Consider the following 23,789-nt stretch of genomic DNA (forward strand, 5'->3'; position numbering starts at 1 on the left):
TTTGAATGATATGTGTTGTCTCTTTCTTTCTTTCTTCCTTCCTTCCTTCCTTCCTTCCTTCCTTCCTTCCTTCCTTCCTTCCTTCCTTTCTTTCTTTCTTTCCCCCCCCCCCCAGCTTAAGGTTTTCCCAGACATGGGAAATGAAACAGAAGAAATATACTGAAATAGCTGTTCTCCCATTATTCTTGTCTTTGAAAAGTAAAGAAGAAGTAAAAATCTCTTGTGAAAACCTGTACTTGTGCGAGCTACAGGCCAGAGGGGCTGGTTTGGCCTGATTTCTCTGATAAATGCAAGAAAACTTTAGACTCTGCTGATCCCCAAAAGAAATCTCTTAGATATAGAATTCTATTAGCAAAATATAATTGACACACACAATTTCAACAAATTTGATCTGTGATTCAAATCTGGATAAGAACTTGTACAATTTGGAACACAGAAGGTAAAACTAAATTTGAAAATCCTAACATTACGTTTTTTTCTAATCTCATGCAGTCGTCTGCATAGCTCCTACTCTGTGACCTGCTTTTGCTAAACACTTTTCATTTTACTAAGTGTCCACAGTAATCATTTTTCTATGGCTCCATCGAATTCCATCAAATAGATGTGTATCATATAGGTAACTTTCAGAGAACATCCAAATCATTTCCAATATTCCCAAATACCATAAATATTGCAAAGAATACATTCATGACTATAGGCATTTTCTGATCGTTTTCTAAGGATAAATGTACAGAAATGGCATTAGAGGATCAACAGTCTAAGTACTTTTTATAGTTCAGTAAGTGGCTTTTCAAACCTAGATTAAAATAATTCCATCCATTTAGCTAGACACATAATATGCTTCAATCAAGAAGAATATTGGTTGAGTCTTTTACTCTATAAGTGTTAAGGCAGGATTTGTTATTTAAATCAGGTAAGTTTTAAATATTTGCATAGAAAATGAATAAGAGGTTCTTTCATGGCAAAAAGCATCATTTCAATGAAGATATTCACTGAAAACACTTAAGTACTACATTTCATTTCCAAAAAAACTCTATGGAATAAAAAATAATCAGAAAAACTTCTCAAAGAAATGTGAATTAATTCTCTATAAAAGCTGCTTCTGTTGATTAAATATCAGTGGCACAATGGAAAAAGGATAGAGTTTATAATCAGAAATCTTGGGTTCTAGTTCCTACACTCACTAGCTATCTATACGATTCCTCGAGAATACTGAGAAAATGTATAGATAGCTTAAAACACACCATACATGTCTGGTTAAAATAGACAGTTCTGTTATTTGATCTCCAATTTTATATAAACATGACGAAACTCAGCAGTAGAATTAAATTCAGCAGTTCTCTGCAAGTTAAGACCTTGGGATTCTAAGGAAATTAATAGCAATGTTTGAACTTATTCAAAACTGGACAGTCAACTGCATGTTCTTAAGGAGAGATCAATTCCAGTAACATGATTTGTGCTCAACATATTAAACTGACTCATCTTTGGAGAATAACATCCAAAAGCAGGAACAGGAAGCTAATTATAACAAGAAACAGGGACTCCGTCCATTTTACTAATAATATTTTGGGAAGTAATTTTAAACCTAATGGTCAATTTTAAGGAGCATATTCAAAGACATATACATACCTGTTGCTCAACAATAAGTATCATGGACTTTATTTTTTATTAAGCTTGAGCTAGCACAGCACATTAAAAAGAATACTGGATAATTGATTTTATAAGTATCCTCAGCATTACTGGTCATGAGCATATAATTTAATGCAGAGAAATTATCTATATTTTCAATTCAAAAGGGTTAAAATCTCCCCATTTTACAAATCTGGTGATTCAGGGAAATGATCTTAGGTAGTTATTATACAATTAAATTTTCCAAGATAAATATCTGGTGACATAATATCTAGTTTTAGTCTGTTATCTAATAATTGTACAAATTTTGTCTATGGGAATCTCATTTTTTCTTTAAAAAAAAAAAAACAACAAAGAAAAAGACACCCATTTCGTCTATCTCAGAGGATTTCTGTTAAGAACAAACATGAGTTTTCTTTGAAATCTACAAAGAAGAACCCACCATTAGCATTAGGCCAGAGAACACAAGCCTATTTCTATAGATGACACAGCTAAGAATGTGTAATTTGACTTAATGTGATTTAAAAAAATCATATCTGAATATACATAAATGACCAACTAAAACAAATTTCATATTAAATCTACTGCCACATTTTAATTTATTTACTCCTATTTATTCCAAATGTGCAAACTAAAAGGACAGGAAAATACAAATATCTATGAAAGAAGCTCATCAATATGCCAAAATGTTCAAATCTGTAGTTCCTTTTATTACTCTTTTTAAATAACAGGAAAAATGAAGACATTTTAGTGTTAGCTTGGGTAAAGAAAGAGGAAGAACAGCAAAACTGAGTGACCAAACCAAGGTTCAAACCTTGAAAAAAATTATAACTCTGCCATCTCTCTAATCACAAGAGAAATAATTGACAGGAACACAGTACATTTGATGGTTTAAACGAGGATGCAAGTACACTTTTAAGAACCATTCTAAAGCTTTATTATATATTTAAAAATATGTTTAAACTATGTAAACCTGTGTGCACAGAACTGTTAAGATTTCTTAGGGATTTTCTAGATAAACTAAAGTATCATACAAGCAGTACCCAAACATCCTCTGTGAACATACAAAATTAAAATAATCCTATCAATAAGCATTCCTTACCTTAAAAGCAGTTGCTTTTCTAATTTTTTTAATTGAATGTCTTTTATATTCAATAGATCATCCCAATCTAGGCTTGCTTTTACTGTCACGTTAACCCTCATTTAGTTTTATGTGCTCTTTTTTTAGTTAACAGGTATCATATATGATTAAAAATATGACATCAATTAACGAACCAAAAAAAGCACATAAAGCTAAATGAGGGTTAAATCATTTAAATCATATCTATATATTTAAAAGGCTTATATGCAAATTGTCCCTGTGGGAGTTTGGGAGACTTGGAGTTCGATCGCTCGCTATGACGTGTGCTGACCACCAGAGGGTGGCACGGAAAGAAGGAAGGCCCTGGCCAGCAGCCCTGGCTGGCAATAGGAAGGAGGGCCCCAGCCGGCAGCTGGAAGGCCCAGATTGGCCTTGATCGGTGTCCAGGCGTAGGGACCCTACCCGTGAGCAAATTTTGTGCACCAAGCCTCTAGTAAAAATATATTGCCTAGAGTCTTTTTTTTGTGTCAACATGAGTAGAAGCACCCAGAACCCAGGGGCCTGAATTAGAACACCATGCCATGATTACCTCAGTAGAATAATACCTTCAGCACAAGAATAACTTATTTTAAAACAAACTTAGCTGAAGATATCAGAAGCCAAGTCATTTGTCCACCTTCCATGAAATACTTTGTATGCTTTTCTCATACTGCTGATATAAAAATGATACTGTTAACCAAATGGAAATCTTCTATCCTCTGAAATTGGTGGCCATTGGTTTGCTTTTCTTTGATTAATGCTATTATGTGGTATAAATTATCTTAATAACCATTGTGTGGTTTATTTTATTCTAATGGATTTTTTTTTATTGCTTGAAGTATTACAAAGAGTATTACATATATCTCCTTCTCCCCCGCGCCCCGCCGCACTTGACATTCCCCAGCCCCCAGTGACTTATGTCCATTGGTTATGCTTATATACATGCATACAAGTCCTTCGGTTGTAAACAATTCTCTTATTCCTAAGAGAATAATCATTGTTTACCTAAAATATTTTATTATGCTCTTCATCATGTTTTCAGCAACTTACACTGTAGGATGTTGAGTGAATTGGAGGAGGCATGTTTTTAATTCAGAGTCACAAATAACTGTATATGAGGTAAATGATGAAAAGTTGGGACTTAGAGAAGAGATGCTGGCATCCACTGGGGGAAGAGTACCGTGGACTCTCTGCATTTAGATGTGCCTGGCAGAGCTGTGAAAAAGCTCCAGAGGCCCACTGCAGACCTGAAACAGTCTTTGGGGATGAGGCCCTGCATTTTTAACAATCATCCCAAGGACTTGGGCCATGAACAAGATGTTATATTTTATACTTGAAATGCTCAAACTTTAAACATGTTCCCAAGGAGAATGCTAACAAAAGCTAAACATTTCTCATGTTTTAATTTCTCTGTTGGGTTATCCTGAACTCTGAATAAGAGTACATATCTTTTTGTGATCAACTGATTAACTGGTTGATTGTTTGATTGACTCATTCATTCATTCATATAACAGCTATTGGGCATCATTCATGAGCTTGGACTCCTCTGGTGTGGACCTTTTTGGTTGTTGATCAGATAGCAGTTAGATATCAAAGATTTCCCTCACAATACTTTTAACTTGAAAGATTTTCAATAGTTCTTCATTGGATATTGTTGAATAAGTAAGAGAATGAATGCATTTAAGGATCCTTTTTGCACCATAAAAAAATTACTGTGTTTCTGTGTCTCTTGACACTAAGTCAAATACTTCTTCATAATGAAGCAGGGCCTGGAATAAAAACCTCAGTTCTTTCCAGTACTTATAGATTTTAACAATTTCTTAAAATAATGCAAAAATAAAAAGCTGCTTGGAAATTACAAAAAGGCATCCCAAGGTCACAAAATGGAATTCTAAAAGCCACTGTTACTGATATTTAAGACTTTTGCTCCTCATTAGAGAAAACCAAGAAAGCTGACTTTTTACAATGTAGCAAGTCTTTTAAAAGATATCCAACAAAGAATGGATAATATGAATATTGGTATAAAGCTTATGTGTCTATTTCTCTCTCTCTCTCTCTCACACACACACACACACACACACACACACACACACACACTGTCCCAAAAATGTATACACACACTTTGAATGATTATAAAGGCAGTGTTTATTAAAATACATTTCATTGTCATAATTGAGTTATCAGCTGCTAAAGTGTGTATGCATTTTTGGGGGGACACCAGCATATAAAATAAACTTTCAAAAGCTTGTGGCTGGCATTAAAAAGAAGAAAATTCCCTAAATGCCCCCAGAATGTTCTAACTGGAAGTGATCTTAGAGATTATCCAGTACAATCCCCTAATTTTATGTGTGGGATATGAAGTTCAGAGAACATGAGAAATTTGACTCCAGCTCACTCACCTAATTAACAATATCACTAGCACTAATCCCTGGATTCCTGCTTTCCAATTTAACCCTTTTTTATAGAATCACATTGGGTGCTGTAAATACATGTCAGTTCATCCAAGCAATTATATAAGAACCAGAGGCTGATAAATCTATGATATTTTTAAATTTATTTATTGTCTAATAAGTTGTAGCAAAAAGAAGGAAGTGGCAAGACAAATCAGCCATTATTTTAACTGATTTAAATTCTTTTCCACCTCCAAAGGAATTCAAAATTCAAACATGTACTTCAGAGTTCCTTGAGGGAAAAAAAATAGAGTATAGATTTAAACCCCAATAACTAAACACGTGGCCAATTAGCAAATAAGTGTGTGCACTCATTGCCATGTCCTTTAGACTCCAATCTGGAGAGCAATTAGCATGAGAGGAAGTAACCTGAAGATATGAATGTCTAAAATCCCGAGTGCTGAGCAGGAAGACATGCCCCTGAGCCTCACAGTGCAATAGCCTAACAGGTTGTAACTGTGACACTGGATCAGATCCAGTTAACCAGAAGAAGACAGGAAGCCGCCCCACCACCAGGCATTGAGAGAAGTGGGATTCAGGTTAAAAGGAAATGAAGTCAACACAGCAGAAGTCATTTGTTGTGACTATTGCGAAATACGACAGACAAAATATACAAAGCAACTCCTCCCAAAAGAAAAATAAAACCAAACGACAAAAGGTTTCACTATAACTAAACATCATACCAAATATAGTTAATGACAGACTACCTAAAATTGTGAGAGGACTCATTTTTAGAAGAGTTCTGACCACACAGCTCAGCCTTTGAGAGAGATTCTTTTAAAGAGATTTCAATAGAGATTTTTCTCAGCTTTTTAAATGTCATCTCCTATTAATAATTAATTCACTAAAGTTCATCTCAGATGGTCTGTTTGGTTCCCATTAATCAATCAACAATTATGCATTATGAGCCCAGGGTTTGCCTCAGAAAGGCTGGGGGTGGAGTTCACATGTTGAGCATCAGATGATTTTTAAATATTTAAAATTTCTTAAGTTTCCTCCTTAATTTATCTGCAAACAGCATTAGTTAATGAATGAACAAGGGCAACTGTGCAATGACAAGCCACACACAGGTCACGGTGTACCTCTCTCTAGCACACAGCAGAGTCCTTCGACCACAGAGGGCACGCAACTAGGTTTCAAAGTCCTTCCTGGGTCCTACTTGCAGTAATCTCTTAATTAGCAGCCTTTCCCAAAATGTTTAATGAAAGGTAAGGCATAAGCCTAAAACAAACAAAACGTTAAAGGGTATACGGGAGCCAAAATGTGCTTCCTCCTCTTTGTATTATCACCTGCATGGGAATGGGAGAGTGACGTAGTGTTTTAAAATGGGATTCTGAGTTCATACCCCACTGGAACATCCCACCTTTGTGAACTTGAATAATTATGTCACATCTCTACCCCTAAATTTATTGCCCTGTAAAGTAGAGTTAATAAGAGTATCTTGCCAGGCCGGCATAGCTCAGTGGTTGAGCATCAACCTATGAACCAGGAGGTCACAGTTCGAAGCTCAGTCAGGGCACATGCCCGGGATGCCAGCTTGATCCCCACTTTTGGGGTGTTCAGGAGGCTGCCAATCAATGATTCTCTCTTATCTATCTCTCCCTCCCTTCCTCTCTGAAATCAATAAAAATGTATCTTAAAAAACATTAATAGGATCTGCCTCATAAGCTTGTTTTGAATATTAAATGTGTGATGCTTGTGAGGGGTTGACTCTGTATTTGGTAGATAACAAATATTCAATAAGTACTAACTATTATTATTGTCATCAAAATGATGGTACAGTTATAACTATTCTGAAATCTGAGATCCTTTGTAAAGCTTGCAATGAAACTTAATAAACAAGAACTTGGTGCTTATTAAATAAATTCTTGCTAAACTTATAAATTATTAGTGTCAATTATATTCACACAAAAGCCTTATTTTGCTGCTTTCTCTATAATTAAAACATGCAAAACTTCTCTTCACTCAGCATGGCCTCATCTGAACCAGGGACAAGAGGAACAGGTCATTTTGTTTTTTAGTTGGACACCAAAGCCAGGTTTTAGAGCTTCAATGGACAGTAATGTTGCCATTTTTCCTGCATCTATATAGTTCACCAAATCTATCGATTTACAGCCATGCTGAAACTCGGAACAACTACTTCAATGTAAGATTTATATCTTTAATTTCTTTTTCATGTAGCAATAGCAAAGCACGTACATCTGATCATCCTTGACTCTGAGACTCAGATCATCACACAATTTCCAATTAAAAATGTTTATGGGAGTGCACTTCATCAACAAAGCTGCCCTGCTATTCCAACCAAAATATAGTGAAGCTTATGAGGCCATCTGCAATGATAAACTTTAAAATGCTTTATAGATAGTAACTAAATAACATCTTTATGAGAACAAGTATCAGGGGATTGATCAAATTTGTTCTTAATAACAACAGCGATAAATATTTAAGAAACATTTGCTGGGTGCCAGGCATTCTTTCTTCTCTTTGAGGGAAGTTGCCATTATTACCTCCACTTCAAAGACGAGGAAACTGAGGCACAACAAAGTAACAGACAGTCTGACCCTAGAGTCCAAGCTCTTACCCATTAATTTACACATGGACATTGTGGCTTTCCTGAATGTTACGTTCATCAAATATAGCATGCCCATATTTAGTAAAATGCTCCAAGCATTAAACCAAAACCTCTGCTTCGAAATTTTTTTTAACTTTTATGACAATAAAAGAAATAAATAAATAGCACACTTTGCAAATTAGAATAGAGAACGTAAAGAAACCAGCCCATCATTCCTACCTCAAGTCTGTCTGTCCGCATTAATTTCTGTGCTGCAGCTGCAGCAGCTGCAGGGACAGGGACCCCAGGGTTCCCTGTGACCAACATGGGTGCAGTCGGCAAGATCTCTGCTGGAACCAGGCTTGGGGAGACAGGTCCCAGGTAGGGATTAAAGGCTGCTGATGCATTGGTGGCTAAGCTGGGTGCAACTGAAAACATTGGCTGAAAAATAAAGTAAGAAGAAAAATTTAATATGAAGGTCCTGGTTGAAAGTTGATATCCTACATTATATATATATGTTTCCATCCATCCATCCACCCCCCAACCTCCATCCATCCATCCATCCATCCCCAATCTATTCTTCCTTTTCTCCCTCCCCACCTCCCCTCCATTTAAGTCTGTGTTTATTAACTCTTATTCAGGATAAGGATGATTCTTAAATAAGCATTGATCAAACCAATGTTTTTCTAAAATACAAGACATAACCTGCCGATACATTTTCCACTGGAATCTTAAAGCCTGGGGTCTCTAATACTTGCAATTTCTTTATGAACAATAGATCAAGAACTCAATAGGGAAATTTCCTGTGGTTTTCTACATTCCATCTTTGTCCTGATTGAACCCTAGACACGTATCTAAGAAATACATTTCTTAGTTACTATGTCAGACGTTCTTGAAGGATCTGTTTACAACTGTTAATAGGTTGCAAGTGCCCTATTATCTTGCATAAATAAAGCAGAACTCTCAGTGGACAGCTAAGTTTCACAGTCAATGTAAACTGTGAATAAACCTCATGTGGTCATGGAAAGGTGAGGATGGCACCATTCCTTGTGGGCACACAAGATAAAGCATTTGGCATATTCACCAGTTGCAGGTTTTTCTGGGGAAATTACAAACTGCATCAGCCTATCACGCTCTTGTGAGACATTTAACAGGGAATTCACCTTACGAGGGGAGAACCATTGGAAAATGGGAAATCTGCAACAGAACACCTCTAACTAAATGCTAAGTGATTCTTCAGGGGAACACCTACGGCCACACTAAGGAAAATGCAATAAGATTGAATTTCTGCCAGAAATGCTTTCATGGATACATGAGAATGGTTTCTATTTGTTGGTATAAAAATGTGCATATCAGGAAATATATCTGTTCTTGATGGAATTAAGCAATTTACCTGAAATCTACTCAAGCAATTTTCTTTTCCAATTTTAAAAGCATAACCGAGCACAACAATTTCCCATGTGATTGAGGATACATTTTCAACTTCCTGATTCAATGGAGTTTCAATTCTTGAAGTTTAAGGCTTTGTGTAATAGTAATGTTTGTCTCTAAAACACAAAAACTGATGGACAAAATGGAGCCTATTCTTGAAAGTAATTTTTAACGATTCACTTCCTTTTACCCTGTGGTATGGAATAGGTGCAGAGAAATTTTTCTGTAGAATAAAAGGACATTGCAATGTAGCGATTCTTCCCTCTGAAAGATGATCCTGAGTTTATACAGTGTTCAAGAGAAATTTGGAACAGATTTTTAATGCAATTAAGATGTATGTTACAAAAGTAATTCTTATGGTTCAAAAGAAACATGTTAAAAAAATACAACATTTCCTTTATCTAGTCTGTTCCTGCCCCATCCTGTATTGGTGAGGCAGCCCAAGTATTCCCTTGCTCCTAGGACAGTTCTCAGCGATGGGTGATTTGGCCTCACAGGGACATCTGGCAATGTCTAAAGACGTTTCTGGTCGCCACAGCTGGAGGGTGCTAGTGCATCTAATGGGTAGAGTCCAGCGGTTCTGCTAAGTGTCCCATAACACATGGGGCAGCCCCTTCCAACAAAGGTTATCCCGCCCCAAATGTCAGCAGAGCTGCGGTTGAAAATCTCTGTCCCAGGGACACACTCTGCTCTCGACCTCACACATTGTTTTAGGACAAAATCTTTTGTGCATGCAGCTAGCGCACGCAAACTTATTAAGAAAGCTGTAAAAAGTAGAATGTTTAATACATAATGTGATTCACTTGGCAGAAGAAACGATACACCATGGATTCCTCTGGTATGTTCAAGTGAAAACAATGATGCCTCCGAATGTGCTGGCTTCAATGCCATGGTTAGCTGCCCTGCCAGATCGATGGCTCTTGCCTGAGGAAGTGGCCTAAAGCAATACCTCCCACCCGCAGGCCCATTCCTGCCCAAAGCAGCTACGCTACATGCTGACAACAAGAAACTATCCAGCATTCCAGATATTAACAATCCGTACCCTGCCAGAAGCTGGGGCCCTGGGCAATCTCTGCCCACCAGCGGATATTGAACAGCAGCTGATTTTACGCTGCTCCACTGTCCACCGGCTGCCAAGGCAGCAGCAGGACAAGGGTTGACGGGCAAGACGAATACATGCTGAACTTGGATTTCTACTCTGAAATATTCAGGTAAACATACACTGCTACATACTCGCAGATACAATATGTAAAATTTCAGCCACGCCAGTCTTCTATTTTTCCTATTAGGTACTTAATAATTATTTTTTTTAAATTAGCACTGAAGACTAAAAGACTAGCTCGGAATGTGGAGAACAGACGCCAGGTAATAGCATTCCTCTTCGTATTCTATTGCTACGAAGGAACATGTATTTCCAGACAGAGCGTGTTTGAATGCATGCTTCAGAAAGTTACTGAGATGCTCATGTCACGGTACACAAGCCACTATAATTATTTAGAAGCAGAGGTCCAATTTACAAACTCATTTAGAGGGAAGAAAAGCATTCATATTTTAAGAAAATAAGACCAGTGGCCAATAAAATTCAGCTTTGTTAAAGCACATTGAATAAAATAAACATAAAAACTACAATGCCTAGAATACAGAAGTTGCCTATTAAAGGGAAAGGAACGCTTTTATTACATAAAAGTATGGCAACAATTTTCCTGCCGGACTGTTCCTATAGAGTTGTCATGTGAATTGATTTCTGGATTTGATCCAGCAGAACAAATTCAAATCTGGTGAATTTTAGGGTACTCTCCCCAAGTAAAATCTGCAGCAGCTTTTAAAAACCTGAAACATCAACTCTTCAACAAGCATTAACTCAAATTGCTCCCTCTCCAGATAAGTGGTGCTATTTGCTAAACAGTCAGGCAATCAATAATAATAGCTCTATGCTTTGAAATCTGATTCCAAAAGCTGCTTTAAAAACAACAAAAAAAGTACAACATTCCTTCATTTCTTTTGAGTTTTTTTTCTGGTAAATCTGTTACATCCTTTTTCAAAGAGCACCTTGCTGGAAGAAGGTCACCGCTGGACCCACCAGTGCCCTAATCTGATTAGTAAAGAACTTGAACTGCTACACGGCTGATTCTCCATCCAAAAGCTGCCCTGACAGGGTTCAGCAGAATCGCAAAGACGAATATTAACGCAATGGTGGTATTGAGCAGCATCCTATTTTCTCTGAAGTATCCACAGGATAATGCATAACTACATAATCGGTGCCTTCGATACTAACTGCAGCCTTGTAACGATGATTTGCAGATACTGTGCTTCCGGGAAGGCATCAGGAAGGTTGGCTTATTATTGTCTTTTGTCTGTGAACACCCTGAAACTAATTGCAAGCTTAGGAATGCTTGGATGGGCTAATCATTTGTTTGTTTTCAAAGAGCCATTCTGATTCCATTAAAGTACTTGAGCTTTATTATAAATGAAAATGTTATTTAATGTCACATTATGACCATTGTTAAATGTGTGCAAACATGGTTATTAGCATAATTCCCTCTCCTTATTGTGTGCCAGGCATGTGCTTGGCGCTTTACCTATGTTCCTGCATTTAATCCTCATAACAGTAGAGTGTAAACTTCAGGGGACGAACAAAAACAAAACTCCACTGCTTTGCTTTTAAGATGGGGATGGAGGATACCTGTTTAATACACTACTAAATTCTCAAAACATAGAGCATTGCCTGGCACACAGTAGGCACTCAATATACACTGAATAAGTGCTTGAGTGGGTGAATGCATGAGTGCGTGGATGAATTACAGCCTTGGCAGGTGGGTATTATTAGTCCCATTTTGCAGATAAAGAAGTCGTCTCTTGGAGATTATGGGCCCCAAAAGACCTAGGATATGGACACAAGTGTGTCTTGATTCCAGGTGGTTCTGAAAATAGGGGTTCTCTGTGCAGGCCGCCCATCAGAATTCCCTAGAGTTTTCTATCCAGCATGCCCTGCCCCTCCCCCTCATCGGACTCTCTGGGAGATGTAGGAAGGCAGCAGTGTTTTTTAAATGCTCCTGGATGATTCCAATTCCAGACACGAAAGGGCCTTCTACTACTATTTAAAAACAGAGATAGGTTCCATTGTCTGAGTCTATGTGCGGTCGCTAAGGACTCATGTTCCCTTCTGACTCTCTTCTTCTGAACATGGTTTTCCCTGCACATTGAAGGATGCTCCTGCCCAGCCCACCTATTTAATTCCTAATTGTGCTTCAAGAATTAGGGCTCTTCCTTGTTGAAGCTGTCCCAGATCCACCCACACCTCCAACTCTAAACAGGCGTTTCCTGCCCTCTGCTCTCCTAGATCCTCATCACTCAGGGCCAGAGGGCAGCCTTGGGCCCTGTGTTTTGTTCATTTTGTATAGATCCTGCAGTTGGCATCTACACAGGTCCTCCATAGACATTCATTTAACAAGTATATCAATGGATGTGCTGTTTTCCTCTGTCAAAGAAATTAGTAAATGCATTAAAGGTTTTCTAGAAATAGAAATTTAAACATTAAAAAAGAGATTTAATGTCATCCATTTCTCTAATACGCTTGTTAGAAAAGTTTAATTTCTTTTTTTTTTTTGGTTTTGCAACTTCCAATACTGAATTTTTCTAAGTTATCATTTTCCCATGCTGTAATGTTGCAAATATCATAGGAGCCCTAATTTATTTTAAAATGCTATGTGAGACAGTGTTTGTTTTGCAGACAATGTTGGCAAGTTTTAATAAAATGGAGGGAGTACATACATTATACATAATTGGTATATGCTGGCATTTACAGAACACAAATTTTAAGTCAGATCTGTCTAGATGTTACGTGTGTGTGTATCTGTGAAGGTCAAACTTGCAAGCAGTAAACCATAAAGTGTTTTTAAAAAATTAACAGCATAATCGAGGTGTATGAAACCAGATTCTTGTACAACCCTGTATAAAAATCTGTAAACAGCCTTTCTAAACAATTATTTTGAATATGAACATAGAGCCAAAGCTGATGGGAGTGATCAACAAGTATCACATTACAATGCCTTTTTTCTAAGAAGGTAGCAGACAACTACAATCAAAGCAATCCTATTTTAAACTCTGTTTCTAGACTGACTTGCTGACTGGGCAAATCAAATGACCATTTGCTTTATCCTGAATTTCACTTTCTCTTTCAATCCAATTTTTTCTCAACATTTAAATAGAGAAGACTCGCTTCTAGCTCTCCGAGGAGAAAGGTAGCAACAAATATGCCGGTTCCTAGGATTTGGGGCCCATTTTCAAGCCGCTTAAGGAAGTGCAGGCTCCTTGACTGAGAAGGGCAGATGCCCTGGCCAGGTGGCGCGGTTGGTTGGAGCATCATCCCATACACCAAAAAGGTTGCGGGTTTGATTCCTGGTCAGGGCACATATCAAGGTTTTGGGTTGTATCCCTGGTCGGGGCAGGTTCAGGAGGCAACCAAGGGATGTTTATCTCTCACGTCGATGTTTCACTCTCTCTCTCTCCCCCTTCCTCCCCCTCCCTCCTTCCTTCCCCCCCCCCTTCTTCTCTCTTCCTACAAACAAACAATAAAAACATATCCTCGGGTGAGGATTTAAATAAAAAGGTTAGATGTATGAAATATGATTCAGGGTGACTAATTTGGAAACATTTTACCAGAAACACTTTGGGATAAAGTGGCCTTATCTCAACCACCAGTTGGATAAACTGCAAAGGAAAGTCCTAAAATACAATTGAAGAATTTCAGGTGTTGCTGGAAATGTGACAAATGATGACATCAAAGCTTTCAGCATCAAACTGCCAACAACCGCTGGGAACCCGAGTCGAGAGCAGAGACAGGTGACAGAAGCAGCAGAGAAGCTCCGGAGACCTGAGCTAAGTGCAGGAACTCTGAAGTCCTCTGTGGCTACCCTGCTTCCAATGCATGAAATTCACGGGAATTCGACGCTCAACAGGGCCTTCAAGTGTGTGCCTTCAAGGCAGCTGTTCTGGGACATTATGGGTGGCCAAGCCTAACCTTTGGGAGCACAGGGAAAGGCACCAGAGACCACTGCTAGCTCTCCGAGGGCAGTGACGAGAGCCTGAAAGATATCTTTCAGGAACGGACCAAAGAACTCTATCAGATGCCTCCAAGTTGTAAACCACAAGGTGCCATCTACCTCCCTTTAGGTTGTTTAGTCACTTCTCATTAGACTGCCTTTATATCAGATAGTGCATGGCAAAGTAAAAAAAAAATAATAAAAAAATAATTAAATTTAAAAATTAAAGTGGCACTTAGGAAATAAATCTAAATTTGGATAATTAGATACTATAGGTCTTCCATTTATCTTCCAGTTACAGAGCTCGTCAGCAGCAGGGCCAGTCATATTAATTAATCTCTCCGAACCTCTGAGGCTTCATCTGCAAATCTGGGATAATACTACCTACTTAATAGGATGGTGGTGAGGATTTATGATACCAAAAGTACTGAGTTCAGTAATCGCACGCATGGTATTGCATTTGCCCCCAAAACGTCAAGTCCTCTTTCTGATTCTTGGCTGGGTGCCTTTCACTACAATTTAATAAAGTCCATACAAACAAGAAACTCCCCTATAAATCCCTGCACTCCCCAAGTCAGCCCAGTGTCAGGTTCCAAAGACCCTCCATGTATACACCAGGTCTCTTAAGATTTATGAGAAAACGAGAACCCAAACGGAGTGACATACAGCCATTTCCCGGTCCCCAAAGGGCCCTCATGCAGCCCCTGGCTGCCTCTGAAACGGTCTGCTACGAAGTAGCCCCCTCCGGCCCCCATTCGGTGTGGCAGAGTCTGGGCTGGGGCTCTGGGGCCTGGTTGCAATTCCTCTGGACGCTGGGGAAGGTCAACCACCATGAACCTCTGCCTCTTTTTCTGGTGTTTGGAAAGCTCCTTCCCTCATTCACTCTTTCACTCGCCCAAGCAATGGTTTGTTCTCGGTGACGTGCCAGGCACAACACTAGATACTTCTTTTTTTTTAAATATATTTTTACAGAGAGGAAGGGAGAGGCATAGAGTTAGAAACATCGATGAGAGAGAAACATCGATCAGCTGCCTCCTGCACACTCCCTACTGGGGATGTGCCTGCAACCAAGGTACATGCCCTTGATCGGAATCAAACCTGGGACCCTTCAGTCCACAGGCCAATGCTCTATCCACTGAGCCAAACTGGTTAGGGCAACACTAGATACTTCTGAATCTGATTGGACCTTGCTAAGCCTTTGCCTAATCCGTGTTCCTCCAGGCACAGTTTGCGGGCCAAACTGGTTGCCCTTAGATTAGAAAACTAAGAGGCTTCGCCTGTGTGACTGCAAGCAGCTCAGACACTGCTGATGCTCCTGATGGTGGGGACCTACTCGCAGCATTATCTCCTTGGAGATCCCGACCACCTGGGTAGGATCCATGTTTATGCCATCCCCGCAAACTATCGGCTGGCCAGCCTCTGGGAGTGGTTTCTCCATATTTGCCACCTGCTGCTTCCAGCCGGTTAGCTTCCCTATTTGTGGGCCCAGCATTAAAGTTCCAGTAGGCAGCTGGTTAGGACCATCTCACTTATTTCTGAACCTCCATGTTATTATCTTCATTAAAACAGGGCTGACTACAGGGATCCAAACGTCTCCGGTGAGATTTCGAAGCAAATTTCCCAGATTAAAGCCTTCTCTGTAGCCATTAAAAGCCATTCCTATTAGCAAATGCTTTAAAACTGAATATTTAAAATGACTGCTGTACTTATTAGAAAAATGTCACTCTGCATAGAGTATATTATTTCTAGACTGATCTAACAATGCCTCTAGCAAAAGGGTTATTCCCCTTTCAAATCCAGGAACCAGGGAAATCAACATAACATAACATAACATAACATAACATAACATAACATAACATAACATCTGGGGCGGGGCAGAGAAGGGAGTGGAAGAGGGCATAGAGGGGATGAATGGTGATGGAAAATAACAAATGAAAATAAAAGTGTTTAAAAAAAGAAAAGTAATGCTTTGTCTAAGCTGAGAATTTTCCAACAAAATCACCAGAAAATGTGGTGATTTGTCTAATGGTTCCAGAAACCTGTGCTTTAGTGATTCCCTAAACAATGCATATTTGTTATAGTATTTCAAAGCCATGGGCATAAATGTTGCTTATAGTTTGTGCCAGGATTACGATGTGATGACCCTGGAAATGACCTTGAGAGTATAACTCAAGGACAAACTCAGTAGAGGAACCGCCAGGACCAATGCTGCTCTTTGCAGTCTGGGAACCACACTGCGGCTCTCAGAGGCGTGCTCGGTCACCGAGCGGGTAGATACGCTTTAAATGTTTAAGTGGAACAAAGTACCTCAAGGAGAGATCTTATATCAAGGAAAGTAGTAGCTACCACAAGGATTTATCGGATCTTTGAAGCTACCTATGTGAGGGCTAAGTGTAACACAGAAGTCTTATCCAATATTTTATGCTGGAGAGAAAAACACTTTTTTTTTTAAACCAAATGAACGAGTTTATGCTATCCCAAAGCAAACACGTAAAATTAGCAGGTACCATAAAAAATAAATTTAAGATATCATATTTTAAACTGAGCCCCCAAATAATGAAAAATATATATATCAGATTAAAACAGACACAGAATTACAATATTATCTCACCTCAACTGTATAGAATTGATAATTGGTATCACTGCCGATGTGATATGGAGATCCCTCCCACCTCGAAATGCAATCCCCCCCTCTTTTTTGGAATGATTGGTGCATTAAGTTCTAAGAGAGAATAACAATTACATTGAGTTCAGGTGTTAAAATGTATTAGGAAAAAAATTAGCACACTGCTACAGCTAGCATATCAGAAAAATGTGGGTCTTCACATTCCCATGACCCCAAAATACTACATAAGTTAGTGACATAAATTACTGACAGATATAATCTTATCACTGCAAATTTCAACATACGTTTAAACACAGAATTACCATATCACAATGAATATCAGAACACCTTTTGCAACCTATAATTATGACATTAATCTCTTACATTTCTATGAACAAATGTGAGTAAAGGTTATTGAAATCATTTACCTTCTACACCCTCCAAAAATCCAAATAAATAAATAAATAGATGTGCTCAGATTCAAATGTTATCCCCCTACGATGCTCAGTAAACATTAAATCCCCATGACCCCCTACAGCTTCTAATATTTAAGTCTTTTCTTAAAAGTCCTTGGAGTTTCTGCCTCTCCTGGTAATTTCTACTTTTATGAGACTTCCGCGTCCATATTGATTCACCACTGTCAGAATTCTTTCAGCACTGTAACCACAAAATAATTTCAACTTATGTTTAGAAAAATAACAAAGGCTCCTTTTTTAAGAAAGAGAACTAGCCATGACCAGTGTCTCTCAGTGGTTGGAGCATCACCCTGAGCACCAAAGGGCTACAGGTTCGATTCTAGGTCTAAGGGCAGATACCTGGGTTGCAGGTTCACTCACTGCCCAGTCCCCCAACCCCCGTTGGGGCACATGCATGTGTCTCTCTCACATAGATGCTTCTCTCTCTTCCTCCTTCCCTCACATTCTCTCTGAAAAGTAATGGGAAAAATATCCTCAGGTGAGGATTTAAAGAGAGAGAGAGAGAGAGAGAGAGAGAGAGAGAGAGAGAGAGAGAGAGAGAGAGGACAAACTATATAGAGTCTCTTCAAGGAGAAAAGAAAGGAAAATTTTTTCTCAAAATTAGAGATGACATATGCCAAGTTTTACGATTACTATTGCCATTAAAGTCGCCTGAAAATGCACATTGACTAGATTGATGAGATTGATGACGCTTTTTAAAAAACAAACAAAACACTTTATATTTGAAAGTCACAGAACTTAGTTTGGAGAAAATGTTAGGGGAAAAACATGCTATAATGCAAATTTCCACATGATTTACCCAGAAGATAAGTAACTTCACAGTGTGAAAACAATTTCAGGGTTTGACTGATAACTGTGTTAGAAAGTACTAGGCAACTGATCCTGTCACCTGTGTTCCTTGAACTAGTGCAATCGTCACTTTAACACTAAAACTGAGCACTTGGCGTTACAAACGGAATAAATGAGGACTGAAAACATGCTCACCACGGGTTGTAACGGGGCACCGGGCATCATGGCATTGGCTAGTTGCATTTGCTGGGCCAACATGGCCATGTTCTTCTGCTGAATCAAGTTATTGCGCCCATTTATCTCCAACTGTGTTTTTAAGTGTGGGGGTGGGTGCAGATATTTGCAGTTCTCCCTGGAGCAACGACCCTAAAAAACAAAAGCAGAAACTATCTTTAAAAAGAGTAAAATTATCAAATCTTGAAAAATAGTAATAATGCAAACCTATCACTTGAATCTACCATGCACACAATGTATTGCCCACATCATTTTATAATATGTTTAGAATAAGTAATGAATTCACCCAAATGCATTAAGAAAATGAGGTATTCAGACATTTGAAAAGATTTTAAAGCTTAAAGAAGTTTTTTTTAATTTTAATATTAGCTCTATTGTATCAAGATCCCAGTTTAAAAACCTACAAATTACCAAGATAATATTAAAATATAGAATATCAAATAAAGAATATTAGGCTCCTTCCATAATATCTTCTGGTTAACTTTAATGAACCCCAAAGAATCATGAAGTTTTACTATCTATTTTTACTTGTACTGAGTTCTAAGGAAATGAACTTAGAGGACTCAAGGTACACTGTATTTTCAGTAAAACACCTTTACAAGTATTTCATAACAAATAAAATTTTAATTACTGCTAAGCTTTAAAAGGCCATGTACTAAGATATTTAGAGATAGAAGAAAATTCTCATATGTGACCACTGTATACAGAGATTAGTAAGTACAATGAAACATTGGGGAAAAAATATAGCCTTTACCCTTTCAAAGATAAGTGCAGTCTCCAATGCCCAAGCACCATAAATCAATCAGAAATAAACACATTTACCCACCAAAAAAATCTACAATATAAAATGGAGAAACACAATAAGGTACTATTAAAATAAGAAATGTGTATATACCATCCTTTTGATGATTATTTTTATCAAAATATATCTATTAAAGTCTATCATATGTAATGCTGTATGCGGGAGTGTACCCATATTATTTCAATGTATTGTCAAGTCGTACTGTTAGTAACAGATCTCATCAATTGCTACCTTGATAACTTTTATCAATCATTCTAATTAGAACTGTTTTGAGGGTAAAAGAAAGATTTAATTGAAAGCACCAACCACCTTCTTGAGCTTTATTTGAACTTCCTAAGGAAAAGTTATCTCCCATAATTTGACCTTTTACTGTAAATTGACACAAAACTGATGCTTATGTTTGTGATAAAAGCTGTCAATTCTAATTTGAATGATCTTTTTCTAGCTTGTTTAGATGAAGGTGTTTAGGAGTAAGTTTCTATGCAGAGTGACTATCTTAGGACACTGCCTGTTACTTTAACAAGCTCTATGTAACAAAGCATTACTAACTGAACTTGAGATCAGACAGCAGTAGAGGACAGTAGTTGATAGCAAGAACCATACAGGTCTGAAGACCTGGGGTAGAGGCCTAGCTCTCACTCATCAGCTGTCTGAACTGCATAAAAAAAACTTCCATAAGCCTCAGGCTTTTTATCCATTTCAAAATTGCTACCTAACCTTCACCAGAGTTTTATTATGAAGATTAAAGCAGCTAATGTATAGTCATGCTCTTGACACTCACTGCATGCCCCTCTCTGAGCGAGGTAAAGGTCTGAAGCTGCTATTACCATCCCTTCCACCACATTTTTAAATTGCATATCAAACAAACAAAAAACAACCTTTTGACATGAAGATAATTATTATGGTTATTGATATGTTCACAAATAAAGTAAGATTTAGATATCTATAACTTGTTCCATATGAAATTGTCATGCTCGATATCTGTTGAGGTTATGAGCATGTTATTAGCTTAAAAGCATCTGGATACAAAACACCTTTTACAAAAACAGCACTTAGAGTCCCAGGGAAGGACTGGCCAACAGAAATAAGCTCAAGGATGATGGATAGTCTGACTTCAGGGTCATTCAGCTGGAGTCTCCTAGAGAAAACCTGCCTTTTCCATACAAAGAACCACCTGGCCCGAAGAGGAATCCGGGTTCTCAGTATCTCCACGTCATCATTCTCACTAAGATTGGACTTTGTTAATCGCAGACAAGCAGGGGTATATCCACCCTGTGGATTCAGTTACCGTCAATGCACTCAGCTCGGTTTCCATAGTTTCATAAACAGTACACAGGTAGCCCTGAGCACGGAACCAGGCCTTGCCAAGGCTAACAGCGGTCTTGCTAAGGACTTCATTCGAGTGCCTCCCCTTAACACAAACCACCCGGCCTCCTACCTGTGAGCACAGCCCAGGCTGAAATAATGAAGGAGAGAAACCCAATTTGTCCCCCATACATCCTGTGTCGGGCATCGCAAATCTCTGAATAGAAGCTGAGCCCTTTGGTTTTCTTTCTGTATTTGCTACCTCTACTCAGGAAGGCTACCCTTCTGTGCCCAGCTTGATCTGACGGCATCTGAGCCGCGCTTTCAAAAAGCGATGCTTGGGAAAAGTATACAGACTACAAAGCTTCAACCACAGAGAGCTTGTGGCACTAGGTCTGGGGGCCCAGGTTATTCCGAGAGAGCATAAAACACGGCAAAACACAACTCTATAAAGCTACATGAATTTTTCATTGACGTGTGTGGAAAAAATAACACAGTAGCCTCTGCAATTAATATTAGATAAACTTAGCTCCTTAGGAAGTTCAGGACTTGTTTAATGCTGACCGTGCTGCTGAATAATTGTGGTTTGACAAATAAAAAAAAAGTAAAGAATAACTTAGAATAAACATCCTTTTCTATGGGATTGCCTAACGCCCCAGGGAAAACCACAAGCAGCATACCTTCCGTGGAGAATTAAAGTAAATACGACACTGGTACCTCTCTCTCCAGGTGCAGCTGTCTGTGTTCCCAGCACCCACACCTCAAGAGTCATTTGCAGAATGAATGAAGGGACATGTCTTACAAAATAATTGAAGATGAATTATTCTAACTCTATTCTGGAGACAATAAAGATAACAGAAGGGGGGGGGACTAAATCTAATACCAAACTTCGATTTTGAGTTGCACTAACCGAATGGTGCACTTATTCAGACACCTATCATTTGACTGCACAAGAAAGCTTGCCATGACAAAAGGACCTAGGGTGACATGTTTGGGAGTTTCACCAGGGAAGAAAGAAGATTTGTGTTGAGATTGACACCCTAAAAATCTATACAGTGATAACGTTCTAAAAATCTCAGAGCAGAAATTCCATCAGTATCTAGCGCTTACTTATGCAGATCTGTGTGGGAGATACTACTCTACATCATCCAGAGACTTGGCCTCTAGACATTAAATTGGCCTGTTAGGATTAATGCAAAATATAAATATCAAGAAGTTGTTTGTGTGTTTGTTTTCAGTTTGAATGCTACAATGCAGTTCCAACAAGTGCCATTTAATTGTACATTTTATCAGACATAGGTTGGTTCAAATAGCAGCTTTGTAACTTACTTGCTGTGTGACCTGTGGAAATTACTTAAGTTCTCTGAGTGGCCAGACCTTTTCAATAGAATAGTAACAATACCATTCACCTCATTGGTGATGTCTGAGGATTGAGCAAGATAGTGGGCCGAGCTCATACATGGCTCCAGGTATAACAGGATATCAATAACTATTATTTGTCTCTCTTTTCCTAAGTCTCCAGCTAATCACAAGCAGCAGTTGCTTCATTTAGCACCATTCTCTGTTAAAAGTGCTAAAAAAAATTATAATACAAGTAGCACAACACAAGGACAGTGCATGACAACCATCAGTAATATAATATAAGCTTGGCCCTTAATCGTCATTCTGTACTTGCCACACTAAGGAAAAAATGCTATTTTAATACGTTTCTTACAGTGTTAGGTTTCTGTGGTTTGTTTTTGTTGATTGCACTGAAATCTGATTTTCAGTGAGCTATTAGGCTGACTAGCAGGCCGCATTAAAGAGCCTGTGCCATCAATACCTTAGACTCCATTCAAGGAGGCTTTTTATAGCTTAACTCAACCCAGATTCCAAAGGCATCGCTGTAATACATGAACTATATATTTTAAGGGAATGGAGGAAGTTCAATAATATTGATCCCGGCTGAGTCCATTTTTCTCTAATAATTTTTCTACATCTATAAATTAGAAATAACCTGTCCAAAAAAGTCAACATTCCCCCCACCCCGTAGTCCTAAAAGCCTGTATATGATGAATAATGGTCATTTGAGAGATCAATTGATCAAGTCCCCAATTTTTGAAGTTACAAACTGCTCCACTATGAATTTAAGGATTTTTTTTTTCATTAGTCTTTGAAATTGGCACAAATCTTGTGATTATAACAAGGTAAGATGTATGTTTAGATTAATTGTTTGAGCTTAAAAATAAGTGCTTTGTTAATTCTTAAACATTATAGTTTAATAAAGCATATTTTATATAATTATATCCAAGCTTATATGTAGAGTATATGTCTAAAAATTATGTGTATGTGATATATATATTTACATAAATTATAGAATAAACATAAAATGGAATGAAAGATGGTCACTTAGAGATATGAAAAAAACCACGATTTTTACAAGGCATAAAATATTTTTAATATTTACTTAAGAACTCGTTAGCAATAAAAAGAAAACATCTTACTTAGAAGTTGGTGGAACTTAAATTAAAAAAAAAACCTTAAAATTCTATTTTAAAAATGAAAAAAAACAATTTTCCATTTTTAATTATACTTTCTCCATCTAAAATAAAAGAAACATTGTCATGTATGAGGTCAGAATGTGAGACGATATCTTATTAAGCTGCCAAAGAGTAACTATGTGGTAGGATTATAATTACTGAGTCATATTTGTGTAGATTCTGGAAATAAAAGAGTAATGAATAGATCGCAGGGGTATGAGCTGATACTCATAAGTCTTTTTCAACTTTCACTGGAAATGCTGGTGTTCTGGTAAGACTGTTCAAACTGCAACCATTTATTTCAATTGTTAAAACAAAACAAATATTTTCTTGGGGACAGCTGAGATGTGCAAGAGTTTTGGTAGCACATTCTAGAGATAGTCATTGCTCAGATATGGGCCAGAAATTCTGGCAAAGGTATTTGGTAGCTTCCTATGGAAAATTCTTACTGGTTTCTTTTTTTTTTTTTTCCAGCTATGATGATACAAATATCTCAGAAAAAATCTGCCAAAAGCGGATAAAAAAAAAAAATACAAAAAAGCATTGGCAGTCCAGAAGTATAGTTTCATGCATTTCCAAAAATTTTTTTTATGGTTCAACTATGCTTTTAAATCAATTCTAATAAAAAGCTAAATCAACTTACATATAAAATATCACAGGGGTCCAAGCTTACACTCATAAATTTTTTGCAACTTTCACTGGAAATGCTGGTTTTCCTTAGGAAGTTTTCATGGAGATTTCACTGATTTGATGTCATTGTTTGCTTTGGTTTACAAATAGTATACTGTACAATATCATAGATATGTATAGTATAGATACTGTTAATAAATCAATAC

General features: G+C 37.9%; 1 protein-coding gene across 24 annotated transcripts in view; it reads right to left on the reverse strand.

The window, feature by feature from the left end:
* MBNL1 (muscleblind like splicing regulator 1) overlaps positions 1-23,789 on the reverse strand; it is a 170,002-nt gene that overhangs the window by 19,831 nt on the left and 126,382 nt on the right. For 18 of the 24 annotated variants that reach the window (XR_002831775.1, XR_002831774.1, XM_014464769.2 and 15 more), the window contains 3 exons: positions 18,289-18,459; positions 16,835-16,945; positions 7,991-8,191 (listed from right to left, as the gene is read on the reverse strand). Coding sequence is in view for 22 of the 24 variants with exons in the window: in XM_014464769.2 (XP_014320255.1) it covers positions 7,991-8,191; positions 16,835-16,945; positions 18,289-18,459 (483 nt within the window). In the remaining 2 variants the exon portion in view is untranslated. The remainder of the gene's footprint in view (positions 1-7,990; positions 8,192-16,834; positions 16,946-18,288; positions 18,460-23,789) is intronic. The other 6 variants (XM_014464782.2, XM_006099252.3, XM_006099255.3 and 3 more) reach the window with 1 other exon arrangement.

The sequence above is a fragment of the Myotis lucifugus genome, unplaced genomic scaffold, assembly GCF_000147115.1.
Source record: "Myotis lucifugus unplaced genomic scaffold, Myoluc2.0 scaffold_266, whole genome shotgun sequence".
Classification (NCBI taxonomy): domain Eukaryota; kingdom Metazoa; phylum Chordata; class Mammalia; order Chiroptera; family Vespertilionidae; genus Myotis; species Myotis lucifugus.